The following is a 16,557-nucleotide window of genomic DNA, read 5'->3' on the forward strand; positions in this document are numbered from 1 at the left end:
CCATCTCTGATGCGCTCGAGGGGAGCTCGTTGACGCTTTATCTAAAGGGGCTCCTTTGTTCTTCCCGGTAAGTGAGCGAGAAAATCCCACGGCTCAAAAAAAAAAAAAAAACGTGAAAAGAGAAAGGGTAACAAAAAGCCTAATGAGTCTTAGATTGTCGAAATTTATGGAGCAATGAGCAACCACTATTCGTTTAAGGAGCTATTGTTTTGAAGATTTACTAAAATCTAAGTCTGGGGGAGTTTGGAGAGAACCTGAGGAAGAAGACCATGAATCTATGTCAAGAAAAAGTGACTGAAAACTGTGGATACCAACAGCTTCACTCTCTCTTGCGGTTTTGCATAATGTCCTGCACCCTCCAGATCTTAAGGTAACCCTTAAACACTTTAAGCCATACCCCCAAAATAATCCTTCTTTAAACCTAGCCTAGATTGCCTTGCCTAGATTTTCTATGATGAGAACCACCGAGATTTTTAATGAATGTTAAGAGCTAGTTGACTAGAAGTTAGATCTTAGTGCATAGATTTCTGCATGACGGATTAACGGACTAGTTATGCCTGTATTGCTAGTGAGAATTTTCTAGGCTATTCCTGATTGATGCATACTGATTGATATTGGTCTAGAAGTTTGGTCTCTGAGATTTTGTTTAGTTCCTGCGTTTTCAAACCTCTCGCCGAGATTTAGCTTTTGTTTTGTTTGAGGACAAACAAAAGACTAAGTCTGGGGGAGTTGATAACACCGGATTTTGATCATTTTTATGGATCATTTTAATATCTTTTACAGGTGTTTTTACTCCATTTTCAAAGGTTTTCAAAGGATTTCTATGTTTCCGGATTTTAAAAGACTTTTCAGGTAATTTGGGATAAAGAGGCATAAAATGGAACAAAAAGACTCTTTTGGATAAATGCAGACCGTCAGAACTCTCATGGAGAGACGAAGACCTTCTCACCGTCTGATCACCCTCAAAATTGGACAACTTATAGAAGAATCAACCAGCTTTCAAATGCACTTGGTTTGGAGACATTCCAACAGTTGGATCTCAAGATATTCCATTAGCCCCGAAGCCACGCGGAGTCGGCCAGCAGCTCACGCAACCGTGGCCAACAAGCTATTTGCCGCGGTCAGAAGCTTCCCAACCGCGGGAAACAGCCAATTGCCGCGGTCACAGCACTCCCGACCGCGGCATTCAAGCTCCGACTTAAAGCCCACTTATCTGAAGCCCAAAGTCATTCCCAGCCTCAATTCCGGAACCCTAGAGACCATGGAGTATTGGAGACTATAAATACATGTCATTTAGGTCGTTTTTAGGAGAGCTTTTGATACTTTACAGAACCCTTTTCCTTTAGCCGTTTTTATGAGATTTTTGTAGAAGATTGTTCAAGTCCGAGTTCTTCAATAGAGAAGTTTTCTTTATCTCTTTTCTTTACTGTTTTTCATTACTTTTATTAAAACCAATGATGATGTCGAACTCAGCCATGTCTGAGTAGATCCCGAGTTGGGCTTAGGGTTCCCGAAAGGGGCTCTCATAATCGATTAAGACATCTAGGTTTATAGATCTGGGATTTCGACCTGTTCTCTGTTTATTCTTGTTCTTATTGCATGTATGCTTGATTGATCACCTAGTATCTGATCTAGATAGTTAGTGTTGCGAAAGTTTTCATTAAGTATCAGCCCTAGAATGAAACAGGCGATTTTTCCGTAGGAGTGGAAACCTACCTGCGGCGAGATCGTGAGTATTGACGAGTCTTATGCAGCTCTTGCGTTCTCTCCCTTCCAGGGCCATAGTGGAAACCTACTGGTCAGGGTTGCGAGAAACAGTTGGTTATGATCACGACAGTGACGTAGTCATACCGCCGTACTCTAGCTCTAGAACCCATATATTGTTATCCGTCAATCCCAATCTATCTACCTTATTGTTAAAACCGATTATGATCCCTTAGAGTTCCCAAAAGCTCAGCGTTTTTAGCCATAGTTTACAATTCCATCGATTTTTACTTGCTTTTCTTAGACCTGCATTTCAATTTCCTTAGTTCGTTATTTACTTGCTTTATTTACCTTTCATGCGATATTTTACTTGCGTTATCTTTGTTTAGTTCGATATTTTACTTGTTCTACTGCCTTTCATTCGATTTCTTTACTTGCCTTTTAGGATAAATTTATTTGCTTTATTTTGCTTTAGTTTAATTCAAGAAAAACAACCAACCTTTAAAACCAATTTAGTCTAGACATAAAGTTAAAAACCGTAGAAGAATACCAGGCACACAAATCTCTGAGGATTCGATCCTAAATACTGCAACTGATTAGCTGTGCACTAGCGGCTTTCTTTTGTTTTGTTAAGGGTAAAACTTGTTCCCTCACGTAGTTGACACTCAGCACACCACCGCATCAGGGTTTCTTCGGATCAACCTTTAAACGGGCCAATAGTAATGTAATAATTGGGTAGTTGAAAAAAAAAAGCAAATGAGGTTAGAATATCGAACAGCAAATGAAGCTTGTTTATTTTTATGAACAATGTTTCTAAACTCTATTCATTGGGTGCAAGTTGGGTAAATCTATCTGTTATTTTTATCCATTATTGTTAACTTATCTTTAACTCGAAATGAACATGTTGGATAGTAGAACTATAAACCATCTGGGTTCAAAGGCCTCTAGCTCGCATAGAAGGTCTCAGTATCTCTGATTCTCTTCCCTAACATTTCAGTCTCACACATTGATCTGAAAAAAATAAAAAATAAAAAATATCTCAGATGAGGTTGACCCAAAACAAGCCCTAGCTCCTCCCAAATCTTATCCGCCGATTCTGCCACTCCGTTATGATCCGAGCATCCTTCGCCACCACCATTGGCCTTTTCCACTCGCACACTCATGGAGGAGCTCAAGCTCGTCCTTTACAGAGCAATACACGGGAAGTGATCCAGTGCCCCGAAGCTTGGTTAGTCAAAATCGTCTCTACTTTATTCGTCTATCAAGTTCCAGACTCCGATCTCTGTTTTTGCTACCTGAGCAAGAATCTCAATCCGTTTATCGCCTTCGAGGTTGTGAAGAAACTGGATAATCCCCACATTGGGTTTCGGTTATGGGAGTTTAGTAGATTCAAGCTCAACATTCGCCATTCTTTATGGACTTATTACTTGCTTACGAGGTCGCTTTGTAAAGCCGGTTTACACGATTTGGCTGGGAAGATGTTTGAGTGTATGAAGAGTGTCCGAATAGTCGGTTATTAGGATTTTTGGTGTCTTCTTTCGCTGAAAAGGGTAAGCTTCTCTTCGCTACTGCATTGCTTCTTCAATCTTACCCATTAAAGAAATTCTCATATCTCCTCCTCATAATATTTAATTTTTTTTTAATTTATTTTAAAGGAAGAAAAATGATGAAAAGTGGTAAAATACTTGGAGGTCCTTAGTAAAGTAGCATATTTACAAAACCAACCACGAAGATCCACACCTAGTCTGTCATATCGGGTTGAATCCGAAGAAATCGTGGCTTCGGTCAAAATTGTGGTAAGTCAAACCCTAAATAGCAATTATACTTGGAAAATTTTTTTAAAAAAAATATTCAAATTTGAAATCATCCTCTCGTCGTCGTCTTCGTCTAGTATTCTATGGGACAACTACTGCCTGTCTTGAATCAACGCTAAATCAGGTTCGTTCGTCTTCGTCCTCTGATTTGTCCTCTGATTTCTAATTTCTATTTAGATGAACTTGATTTTGTGTAGAATCCAAAATTCGATTTATATGTTCTCTATTCAGTTGGTAATTACAAAATAGGAGTCATGGCTGGTATCAAAAGAGTGTTTAGATATGCTAGACAAAAACTGTACTCAGATTCCGAATCGTTGCATGAGAAAATGGTACAAAGAGTTGCCGATTCAGAGACGGGTAATAATCAGATAGTGATGTGGCAGAACACTACTGAAAATACGGAAACTGAGGCTGAGGAGGAGGAGAACCAGCCATTGCCACCCGTGAGAATGTTCTTCGAGCCCAGTCAGTATCATAATGCAATAAAGCTGGGAACAAGATGTTATATCCACAAAGCTGTTGCAAAATTGGAGTCCCTAGACCTTGAACCCCATGAGCAGATATGGTTTACAGAACACCCACAGTTCAAGCATTTTTGGCACACGCATAGGGCCATGCATGAGGACACGACACACAAGATGATGGGAATGTGGTTGCTTCTTCTTCGGACAACAAACACAAATAAGAAGAGGAAAGCTTGGTTTGTAGTGAATGGTGTACCAAAACCTTATTCCCTTAGAGAGCATGCCTTTTTGTGTGGATTAAACTGTCCACCGTACCCAGAGGACTATGAGAGCATATAAAGTTCTTCGTTTAAGAATAGATATTTCCAGGAAACCGTCCCCTCCCTTGCTGCTGTTGAGAAAAATTTAGAGCGATGCGAGGGCTAGCTCATCCTGATCGGTTGAAGATGTGTGTCGCCTACTTTTTATACTCTATAATTAGTGGGAAAACGAAAACCAGTAAGGGAGCACCATCTGTTGACCCCTTATTCCTAAGGATTGTGGTTTATCTTGAGGCTTGTAAAAGGTTTCTTTGGGGTAGGTTTTCATTCGATGTAAATCTGAAGGAGATTGAGCACACAATGAGGCATTTCAAAGGGGTCGTCGTAACAGATTCTTGGACATTTCCAAGTTTTGTTACTCCCTTGGAGGTATGTCACATTATAAAGAATTTGTAAGTATGTAATACTATGAGCTTAAGTGTAATTTGTTGGGTATATGTGTAGTTGATAGCATTTGAGAGCAGAGAGGGATTGTCTCCGGATGTGCAGGCAGAAGTTCCAACCATTCACCCTAAAAGGTTTCTCTTTGTCGGAACTCTATGAAACATTGGGTAACACTAGGGTCATCGAGAGTATATTGCAACCATCCGAGGATGAGGTAATTATGCTTGCTGGAGTCATGGAGAGGAATGAAGAGGAAGATGTCGGCGATATCGTTCCTGAAAATTGGACGAGGTGTTTAGTTGAGGAAAAGAAGCTGATATTCTGGAAAGAGATATGCAAGATCGATGTTGATGCCCGAGATAATAAGGAGTGGGTAAACCATCCTGCAGCGGCTAAGAATAATGTGGGGACGGAGAATGTGGCGCTTCTTGGATTGGTGGAACAGCTTCAGAGCTTGTAGAAGAGTATGGACGCTCAGTTTCTCCGAATCAGTGCCCGAATGGATGGCTTTGATACAAGACTCTGCTCTATAGAACAATATGTAAAAGAGACAAGAAGAGAAAGGGAAGGACCAGGAGATGAGGGAGGAGAAGTTTTTCAAAATGATGTAGAACATGAACATGAACAAGGTGGAGAGAAACTTGAAAGTGTGGTAACAACTGAGAAAGTGAGGAAGCAGAAACAGCCGAAGAAGAAGCAGCCGAAGCAGAAGCCGAAGAAGAAGCAGAAGGAGCCGGAGCAGAAGGAGGCAGAGCATAAGGAGGCGGAGCAGAAGGAGGCGGAGCAGAAAGAGCCGGAGATGAATGAGGCGGAGCTGAAAGAGGCGAAGCAGAAGGAGGCGGAGCAGCTTGTATCCCGATCTCCGTACCTGCTTAGAAGTAAAGAGGTATTGAAGTTTGAAGAGTAAAGTCCATTGTTTTGGTAATACTTAATATTTTGTGGTGACACTATGTTGTTTTACTTGGTATGTGTAGGTAGAACCAAACGGTGATGACGCTGTGAATGCAGAAGTGGGCGCAGGTAAACAGAAACAAGAGCAATCGAAGCTAGGGCCAAACACAAAGCGGGGACGTTAAGTCTCCTTTGACATTTGATATATGTATTTGTATTTTATTAAACTGTATTAGGGTGTGTACTTTTATTTTATTATTGATTTTAGATTATTGAAAACCAAATATTGGGAAAACTTGGTATTATAGTGTTCGAGTTAAAATTATTAGAATAATGTTTATACACAACATAAAGGAGTACAAAACATTACGAATTGTGTACATAAGGAATCCAGAACATAAAGAAGTACAGAAAACAAAAAACATAAGACACAAAACATCAGACACATTCAACAGTTTACAATTTCAGGAAAAGCCCTAACTACCCGGTACACATTTAGGAAGAACCTTCCGCATTCGCGAGTTAAGAAGCAGTAGTTGCAGATGTTCCCTGGTTTATACTCATCATTCCACCAACGCTCCCATCGGTTAACTGTACCGCACAGACAGTGGATAAGAGTATTGAGGCGCGGTAAAAAGCGACGGTGATTTTCATCGAACATCTCTGGCAACGCCATTAGCCAACCAAGATATACTTCTTCAACGAGCTCGCGGCTGCACTTCCTTATTGTTTCCCGGCTTAGTTTGATGAGGTACTCATCACCCTCAGGATGTTCCATAACAAGTTTCATGAACATCCCGTAGGCATATACTGCACGCGTGTACCCTTTATCCTCTGCATCCTTTATCAGTTGAATCCCTCCAAAATCGTGTTGATGAAAATAGAGTTGCATACCTCGCATGAAAAGCATGCCTGGATTTTTTGCATCATAGATCTCTTTGAAGACATCAATGATGAGATGGACATCTTGATCCACTGGATGACCCATATTAAAGGGATCAACTTCAGCGTAGAAGCCAAGGCCTCTGGTGCAGTCGTTGAACCTATGACAAATCGAGCGAATCCGTATTAGGTCACCAATTGTGTTAGCCGACTTTGCCAAAACCTTTTCCAGTAGTTTGTCTAGTAATGCTAGTAGGTAGAAGTACTCTGCCATGGATTTATATATGAAAGTGGTCGAGGCCGAGTTTTGTGAAAGATATGAAACCCTAAGAGAAAATCATGGATTTTGTAATATAAAAGGAAAATTTGAACCCTAAGAGAGAGGAGGAAGGAAAAAGTGATGGATTTGGGAAAGTAATGAAGAAGTGAATGGATTTTGGAACTTCTTTCTGTATGGATTTAATTTGCGAACTTAAATAAAAGAAAATGGAGGAAGTGAGTAGTCTCGTCGAGTAAATGCGATCGTATGAAAGAGAGGAATAACTGCTACTCTCATTAATGCGTTATTGGAATTATATGATTTTTACCCATATACTGTGATATTCAGATATTTGTTTGGATTATAGAGGTATTCGGATATTTATCTACTCAGCATTTACTCACGTGAGAGGAATTATTTATTATATAGACGCGTTGCATGGACAAAAGATGAGGAAAGAGGGAACGACGCGTTTATTTATCTCTGTAAAAGTAAATAAATAAATAATAATAACTGTCTAAAAGATAATCACACCGCGTTTCATCGTTGCATGGATAAAAGAGAGAACGGTCAAATTAGTGTTGGTAGTTGTACCAGTCTTACGGCAGTTAATGCTTTTATTAACTGTCGTAAGACTGGTACAACTACCAACACTGAATTTTTATGAACAACGTTCCTAAACTGTATTCATTGGGTGCAAGTTGGGTAAATCTCTCTGTTATTTTTACCCATTATTAACCTACCGTTAACTCGAAATGAATATGCTGGAGAGTAGAACTATAAACCAACCGGGTTCAAAGGCCTCTAGCTCGCATAGAACAAGAACCCTGTGATATGTATGGTCATTGTCTATTTATGGTGCTATCATTTGCACATGAGAAGATCTTAAAGGCTTGGAATCAAACTAAGCTAAAAAAGGGGAAGATTGAAGATGTAAAATTCAGAGGATGCATCACAACGGAAGCTGATGAGGAAAATAAACTAAAGGAATCAAAATCAAAGTATACAAACTATAAAAAGAAAAGGAAATCAGCAAAGAAAGGAGAAAAGACTTAAGAAAAGGAAATTAGACTTTTACTAGTTTAAAAAGGATTAGGAAAAGGTCTTGTGCTAACCTGAGACTAGATAGGCTTCGATAAAAAATTAAAGTTTATAAGGCAAAGGTCTTTGAAGAGTTTCTTAGATAGAGATTTTGTTTTAAAGTTTGCAAGCATTACAAAGCTTTAAAACACTTTAGATTTTCTGAGAGAGACTTTGTAAGTTCCTAAAGATAATTTAGTGGATTTGTGGGTTTTGAGAAAAATCTGTTTGGTTGAAATAGCATCTCTATTGTTCTATCTTTTTCAAGGAGAATGTATGGTTCATTTTTTAGGTATTACATGAAAATGTATCTATCAAATACTTATAATGTTTATTTTTATGTATTACATGAAAATGTATCTATCTAAAGCCTGTTTATTTTTATGAACAATGTTTCTAAACTCTATTCATTGAGTGCAAGTTGGGTAAATCTCTCTGTTATTTTTATCCATTATTATTAACCTATCGTTAACTCAAAATGAACATGCTGGATAGTAGAACTATAAACCATCCGGGTTCAAAGGCCTCTAGCTCGCATAGAAGGTCTCAGTATCTCTGATTCTCTTCCCTAACATTTCAGTCTCACACATTGATCTGCAAAAAAAAAAAAAATCTCAGATGAGGTTGACAAAAACAAGCCCTAGCTCCTCCCAAATCTCATCCGCCGATTCTGTCACTCCGTTATGATCCGAGCATCCTTCGCCACCACCATTGGCCTTTTCCACTCGCACACTCATGGAGGAGCTCAAGCTCGTCCTTTACAGAGCAATACACGGGAAGTGATCCAGTGCCCCGAAGCTTGGTTAGTCAAAATCGTCTCTACTTTATTCGTCTATCAAGTTCCAGACTCCGATCTCTGTTTTTGCTACCTGAGCAAGAATCTCAATCCGTTTATCGCCTTCGAGGTTGTGAAGAAACTGGATAATCCCCACATTGGGTTTCGGTTTTGGGAGTTTAGTAGATTCAAGCTCAACATTCGCCATTCTTTCTGGACTTATAACTTGCTTACGAGGTCGCTTTGTAAAGCCGGTTTACACGATTTAGCTGGGAAGATGTTTGAGTGTATGAAGAGTGATGGTGTTTCTCCGAATAGTCGGTTATTAGGATTTTTGGTGTCTTCTTTCGCTGAAAAGGGTAAGCTTCATTTCGCTACTGCGTTGCTTCTTCAATCTTACGAGGTTGAAGGTAGTTCTATGGTGGTGAACAGTTTGTTGCATACGTTAGTGAGGTTGGATCGTGTGGAAGATGCGATGAAGCTTTTCGATACACATCTTAGGAGTCAGTCTTGTAATGATACAAGGACGTTTAACATTCTGATTCAAGGTTTGTGTGGGATAGGAAAAGCACACGAAGCATTAAAGCTTTTGGGTGAGATGAGCAGTTTTGGTTCTTCACCTGATATCGTCACGTATAATACTCTTATTAAAGGGTTTTGCAAGAGTAATGAGCTGAACAAAGCGAATGAGATATTTAACGAGGTTAAGTCAAGAAATGGTTGTTTTCGGGATGTTGTTACTTATACTTCGATGATGTCAGGGTACTGCAAAGCTGGAAAGATGCGAGAAGCGTCTCTTTTGTTAGATGAAATGGTTGGTTTGGGAATGTACCCAACTAATATAACGTTTAATGTTCTTGTCTATGGTTATGTGAAAGCCGGTGAGATGTCTTCTGCGGAAGCCATTCGCAGGAAAATGGATTCTTTTGGCTGTTTCCCAGACGTTGTGACCTTCACTACTTTAATTGACGGATACTGCAGAGTTGGACAAGTGAACAAAGGGTTTAGTCTTTGGGAAGAAATGAGCGCGAAAGGAATGTTTCCTAATGCCTTTACCTATTCTATTCTTATCAACGCGCTCTGTAAAGAGAATAGGCTGCTCAAGGCTCGTGAGCTTTTGGGTCAGTTAGCTTGTATGGACATTGTCCCGAAACCGTTTTTGTATAACCCTATTATTGATGGGTTTTGTAAAGCTGGAAAGGTCAACGAGGCGAATGTTATTGTGGCAGAGATGGAGAAGTTTAGATGCAAACCAGATAAGATCACATTTACAATTCTTATAATTGGGCATTGCATGAAAGGAAGGATGTGTGAAGCAATCAGCATTTTCCACAAAATGGTGGCAATAGGTTGTTCACCGGATAAGATTACAGTGAGTTCTTTGTCATCTTGTCTTCTTAAGGCTGGAATGGCTAAGGAGGCCTATCAGCTAAACCAGTTTGCAGTAAAAGGACAAAGCAATGATGTAGCACCTCTAGAGAGGAAAGCGGGAAATGTAACTATGGCTGCCTGCTAGGTTTTTGATTCAATATCCCTGTACATTGGCGTTTTCTACCATCATGCATTCTCTACTCTGTTAGGCGTAATAGGAAGCCGAACTGAAAAACATACAAAAACTCACAGTAAGCATCTGAACAATCTTTTCGATGCTCTATTAGATTCACTAGATCCTAGTTCTATTTTGAAGTCTGAAGTCAAGTGCCATTGCGCTTAGTTAGCCAGTTGGCATTATGTATGCTTCAGGTGCTTGCTGTGTGGATTGAATCTCTTGTTCAGGCTATTCTACTGCCAGAGATCACACTTTAGTTTAAGATCCGGGATATTCAGTTCCTTAAAAGTTATGCAAATATGTAGAACTAGATTTTGGATCTGCATCTTTGCTCCTCTAATTTTGACCGTTGTGAAGTATTGAAATAAAGAATGATACGAGCAGGTGAAAAGCACAATTTTGGTGCCATTGTAGTATCAAAGAGAGGTTATTTGAGGACAATAAGTTCACATGTTTGTGAGATAGAAGATAATCGCTTCATCTGGTTAACTTTGTTTCTTTTTTACTATAAGAGAATGTTGCCATGTTGAATCCTCTTTCAATATGTGCAGGGTAAGAACTAAGACAATGTTCAACTTGATTTTGGCTGCCAAATGTGCTTAGACAATGGCTGACTAGCAAAGATCCAAAAAGCTTCACAGTTCTAAGTTAAAACCATGCGAGGAAAAATGCCTGCGCGAAGAACTTCTAAATGCACAAATTTCATAAACCCAAAGTCTGAAGCTGTTTGCCTTGAGGTTTGGAAGAGCTGGTTATCTGAGTATTTTTTTTGGAGGAACCGGTTTGGTTGCATGAGTCTTGTAATTGGTTTGAGAGTGAAGGAGACGATGTATCTCTCTTTGGTTTTGGTTTATCTTGTCACAAAATTAATGTCAAAGCAAGCTTAATTATCTCTAACAAAGATGTTTCTCGAGCTTGACTCTATCCAAATTCAAGAATTGTCTAAGAATCGGTAAAACATAGGTCATGTGGCTGTAGCAGAAAGTAGAAACTCGGAGAGTACCTTCACTTGCAAATTTTCAATCAGGAACAAAATAGTGCATCAGTTTAATACATATCGTCGCTAAAATGACATATCTAAAGCCATAATTTATTCTCTTCAAAGAAGAAAAAGTAGATAAGCCGGTACAAACTACTCGTAAAGACAAACAAACAAACTCATGTCGATCCTCGATCAGTACCCTACTTATCAGCTTTCGGAGTGTTGAGGTCTTTGAAAACCGGGCTGTCAAGTGCAACACCCATTGAGTTCAAGCCATTGTCCACATAGATGGTTGCACCGGTTATAGCAGAGGCTAGTGGAGATGCCAAGAAGGCTGCTGCATTCCCAACTTCATCTGCATCATTGCCATTTTTTATAATTCCACAAGAAAAAAAAACAATTTTTAAAAGCTATAAGTGATGCTGGACTTAAAAGGAAATTAACCTGCGGTTAGTGTTTTCTGAATCGGTGCATTATTGTAGGAATACTCAATCATCGTGTCTATGAATCCAATTGCTTTCGCTGCTCTGCTTCCCAAAGGACCTGAAAGCCAAACAGTAGTACTCTTTTGTAATAAAAAAGGCCAGGAGATTTATATGACTAGGCTCGAAAATGTTGAGACTGAATTACCTGCAGAGATGGTGTTGACCCTAATGTTTTGTTTCCTTCCAGCTTCATATGCAAGCACCTATATTGAACACATAATTAGAACATCTGACCTATAGATCTTTTAGTTAATGAAACACTATTTAACCAGAATTGAGAATTGAAAACTCACCCGTGTATCACTCTCTAGTGCAGCTTTGGCAGAACTCATACCTCCACCATATCTACACAGAAAGAAAGAGATGCTTGTAATCCTGTGACTGAGAAATAGAGTTCTGTGTTCCGAAAATGCGTGGCTATTGTTGTGTGTGAGCATTGTTACCCGGGAATGATCCTTTCGGAGGCAATGTAAGTAAGAGATATAGAAGCACCTCCTGAATCATCATAGAGAAACAAATTAGAAAACATAACTAAAAAGAATAAGAGACATACGATGTTTTTATAAGTACCTGGGTTCATAATCGGCAGAAAATGCCTGAGCAAGGAAACAAAGGAGTAACTCGAAGCAGATATGGCAGCGAGATAGCCTTTCCTCGATGTCTCCAGAAGAGGTTTGCTAACCTAAAGATCAAGTGCAATAATTATGAAAAATATTGTACACAATACACTTCTTGTAGACAGTATTGTATATGAATACTGTGTTCTCTACCTCTGGCCCATTTGCAAGGGAGTGGACAAGAATGTCGATGCTTCCGAAATCTTTTTTCACACATTCGGCAGCTTCCTGATTTAAGCAACAACACAAAAAACACAGATGAGTTGATAAGCCGCAATCATTAAGCACACTTCTCTTGCTTTAGATGTGCTTATACATTTTAAACTTAGATATCTCCATCTATACCTGTACTGTCCAGTTTGCTGATCCAGCATATCGCTTATTCGCTTTAATCTGAAAATGTATCATACAGTTAAGAAGATAAGACGTAATCCGGATATTAACGGTTCACATATGATGTTAAAGTTATACACTTGAATTTCCTTACATCTTCAGGCACATCTTCAGGATTGTCAAACACAGCATCCAAAGGATAAACCTTTTTGATCTCCATCAATGACCCATCCGGCAACCTGAATATACACACAAATGGATGGAAAATTAACGTCCCATTATATAAAATAAGCACGGTCCAATAAAGAAACCAGACTTCATCAATTTTTTAAGTCCTTACACACGTGACTGGTCGAATTTTCCACGTCTCAGACTTGTCTCGAATATATTAAGTGCCTAGTAGACCACTCGAAGTCAGTATAATTTCGCAGTTGAGAAAACTAAAAGCAGCTGAAAGAGACAAACGAAAAGAAATAAGAGTACAACATGATTAACAGAATGAAGATCACTTACAGGAACCCATGTCCCAACCAATATTTCAGCTCCAGCAGCAGCAAGAGATTTTGCTATGGCCCAACCATATCCATTATCATCAGCTATACCAGCAATGAAAGCCCTTTTTCCTGTAACCATTTAACCGTTTCTTTAGTTCAAATAGCTCACGTCTTCAGTCACAACGCTTCTAATACATCTTAGGATAGATTAAGATGACTACAAAGGAAGATATGCCAACCTCTCAAATCAATAGGAAGTCCAGAAGAAGCCTTGTTTTCGCTGGATTCAGACATCGCCTTTGTGGAAAAGGAAAAGGGTCTTTTAGAGGTTGGAACAGCACTGTGGTTCTTCAAACATCCGAGGTTCGATAGATGGCGAGTGAAGGTAAGTTTATCCCATGACGCGTTTCCGGGATTGACACCGACAATGTAGGTCCCTGCTTTAAGAACTTTGCAAGGTGCAGCAGAAATGCTTGGCCTTATTGTAGCAATTTGCAAGCTTGAAGCTGCTGTTGCCGCCATTCTCACAACCTTTCTAATATTTTCTGTGCAAACATGTAACAAAAGAAGTATTTGTAATAACTGAAAACAACAAGTCAAGCACTAAAAAATCAAGAAGACTAATGAGCTTTCGTTCTAATGATTTGGTTTCGAATTCATTCAATACACAATTTGAATATTGGTTAAACAGAAATTAAGAAGCACTAAACCCTAAGTTATAATTTGCGCAAATGTGAATATTGGTTAAACAGAAATTAAGAATCAGATCAACCTAAAGCCAGCTCATTTGCACGAGACAAGAACATCGAAGAAATCTCAATCTAGAGAAAGAAAAAGCCCAAAAAACCCATCTGCATTTTTCTAATGATTTGATTTATTAAGAATACACAAACCAACATTTTTCACATACGAGAAAATATATTTAACAGAATTAAAGATCAGATCAATCCAGACAACTTAACATAACAAAAAAAAGAACGCACAAGTTCAGATTTTTCGCAGCCTAACATGAAAGATAACTCGATCGACAAGAGATATTAAAGACCTCCTCAAAAACCCAAAACACATCTACATTCCTCCTTAATAAGCTCACCAAACAAACAGGAAACCAAAGAGAGATACCTGATAGAGCCGAGAGAGAGAGAGAAGAGAGGAGGAGTAGGTATGCTTGGTGTGAAGTGATATGTAAGAGAGGAGCTTCGATGAGATCGAGGTGTCTGCGAAGTTAAGTGAGAAGTTTTCGTCTCGTTTAAAAACCGATCGGTTTCGTTAATAACCGGGATTTTCCGGTTACCTGTAAACCGCTTTGAGATATAGTATTTTTCTATCGATACTATTAAAATTGAATTATGTTTTCAGTTCAAACAGATTTTATTTAATTTTTTATTATTTTATTTTTGGATAACTTTTATTTATGTTATCAAACAAATTAATTTAATGTAATATTAATAAAATAATATATTTTTAATTTATACTTTAAAATAAATTTTAAATTTTAAATTTGAATTTAGATTTGTTATAAATTTTTTAAAATATAGATTATATTATTTTTATCAAAAACTATTAAATAAGTAATCATTATATTTTAAAAAAATTATAATTTGGATATTAATTTAGATTTAATTTAAATATTCAAATTTAAATAATATTTTCAATGACAGATAAAAATGATATATTTTTATTAAATAAATCTAAATTTTTTAATATTCAAACTTAAAAATATAAAAAAATATAAATGGATGAATTATAATGATGTTTTAATAATTCGGTAATTTGAAGATTAATATAAATAGACATGTTGTAATGAAATTTTTATAATTGTTATACTTTTCGGATTAATATGAATGGACGAATTAGAATAATATTTTTCTAATCGCAGTCATATATATATTAGAAAAAAATTATATATAAACAGAAAAAAATACTTATCACTTATTAGAAAATTATATCGAGAAAAAAGTAAAAATAAAAATTATATTACAAAATTTTATAAATTATAAATAGATCTCGTACGGATATACGGGATAAAATCTAGTTAAACTACTTAAAATATATCCTTTTGTTCAGCACTTCGTTTTATAACAAAGGCCCAACAGGCCAGAGCAAATTACAACACAAATCAAAAAAGTCCAACACAACATATAAAAAAAAGCTCAATACCGACCCATAAAAACTATCAAACATGTATAATACTTTACACATATCTAAGACACGTGTGAGGCTAAGAACATTTGCATTGTTTTGCTGATTATCTCACCGACAAGATTCGCCGAAAACACAGCCACCACCGGAAAATTTCTCTGTTAGCTAAGTGGATCATTTGGCAGCCACGCGAAACCGATGCTGCATTGCCTTTTGCTTACTCTTCCTTGTAGATCCTGTGAGTATCCTTGGTCAGAGGATATATCTCTCCAAAAATACATCGGCGATCATCGTTAACTCATGACTAATTTCACATAACCTTGAATAAGGCTTTTGATAGAGGATCTAGGGAGATCTCAAACTCCCAGCCGAAGAGAAGATGATTCCCAAAGTCGAAAAAGAAAATCCCCAACACATACCACCGGATCCAATCAGCACCGCCTCAAATATAAGAGGATCCATATGCAGAGGAGAGAGGGCTTTTAACATCCGAAAGCCATAAACCTTTGCTAAATTGCAGTGTGACCATGATTTCTCTAACGAAATGAAATCATATCACTCCACTTAAGATTAGTGAAGGATTTAAGTAGAGAAAATCAACAAGGTGAAATAGCAAGAGGATTTTGACAAACGGAAAGGGAAAAATCCGAACTGGTCAAATATATAAATGGAAAAAAAGATCTGATTTTGTCTCGGAATATTTACATAAGGGAGGAAAAGTGCTCTCTCTCTAAGGGATAGAGGTGAGAGAAAAGAGAGAGAGGGAAAAAACTCCCTTGACTACTTCAAATATATTCAACTGTTAAATCATATTAATAATTATTTATATTAGAATGAACTCAAAATTAAATTTAAATATATAATAACTTATAAATATTATATAATACAAGACCTTTTAAATACACAATTCTATTTTTTTCTTCAAGTGATTTAAACTTTATTTTCAAACTAAAAATATAATTAAATCTTAATGCAAGTGAAAAAAAATTATGAGATTAAATAAGTTAAGAAGTTTCAAATAATTTTATATAAAACTCCAACTAATAAAATTATAAAACACAAATAATATTTAATAAATCATTAAAGAGATAAAAGTTATTAAAAAATAATAGTAAAAAGAAAGATGCACACGTAAAAATGTCATACATGGTTTTTTTTAACTAAAAAAATGGAATCATTATATATATATAACCGAAAAAATTCAAAATAGTAATTTGAGAAAGTTAACAAATATTATATTAGAAAGATTTACAAGAATAAAAAAAATATGAAGATCGAAGAACAAATAAATATTATTCAACGTATATTTTTAAGTAAACTACTATATTTTCATATAAAGATTACAATAATAGATTTTTAGTCCCTTATTATCTTGAGAG

At 37.2% G+C, this 16,557-nt stretch overlaps 3 protein-coding genes across 3 annotated transcripts; 2 read left to right on the top strand and 1 right to left on the bottom strand.

The window, feature by feature from the left end:
- Window positions 1–5,155: 5,155 nt before the first annotated feature.
- Window positions 5,156–5,765, top strand: LOC112084353 (VID27-like protein). Its single transcript, XM_024153473.1, has 2 exons — window positions 5,156–5,575; window positions 5,664–5,765. The coding sequence occupies exons 1-2, from the start codon at window positions 5,156–5,158 to the stop codon at window positions 5,763–5,765; spliced, it is 522 nt and encodes a 173-aa protein (XP_024009241.1).
- A 2,637-nt stretch (window positions 5,766–8,402) lies between these two features.
- LOC18013759 (pentatricopeptide repeat-containing protein At2g06000) lies at window positions 8,403–11,031 on the top strand. Its single transcript, XM_006396059.2, has 2 exons — window positions 8,403–10,198; window positions 10,677–11,031. Exon 1 carries the CDS (start codon window positions 8,485–8,487, stop codon window positions 10,090–10,092), a length of 1,608 nt encoding a protein of 535 aa, XP_006396122.1. The 5' UTR covers window positions 8,403–8,484; the 3' UTR covers window positions 10,093–10,198; window positions 10,677–11,031.
- Window positions 11,032–11,107: 76 nt separating this feature from the next.
- LOC18013754 (enoyl-[acyl-carrier-protein] reductase [NADH], chloroplastic) lies at window positions 11,108–14,251 on the bottom strand. Its single transcript, XM_006396060.2, has 13 exons — window positions 14,159–14,251; window positions 13,276–13,581; window positions 13,056–13,165; window positions 12,883–12,938; window positions 12,697–12,781; window positions 12,555–12,602; window positions 12,363–12,437; window positions 12,163–12,274; window positions 12,036–12,087; window positions 11,886–11,937; window positions 11,738–11,795; window positions 11,552–11,650; window positions 11,108–11,462 (listed from the first exon to the last, which is right to left on the bottom strand). Exons 2-13 carry the CDS (start codon window positions 13,556–13,558, stop codon window positions 11,308–11,310), a joined length of 1,185 nt encoding a protein of 394 aa, XP_006396123.1. The 5' UTR covers window positions 13,559–13,581; window positions 14,159–14,251; the 3' UTR covers window positions 11,108–11,307.
- Window positions 14,252–16,557: the final 2,306 nt, after the last annotated feature.

Source organism: Eutrema salsugineum, unplaced genomic scaffold (genome assembly GCF_000478725.1).
Source record: "Eutrema salsugineum unplaced genomic scaffold, Eutsalg1_0 scaffold_4, whole genome shotgun sequence".
Classification (NCBI taxonomy): Eukaryota; Viridiplantae; Streptophyta; class Magnoliopsida; order Brassicales; family Brassicaceae; genus Eutrema; species Eutrema salsugineum.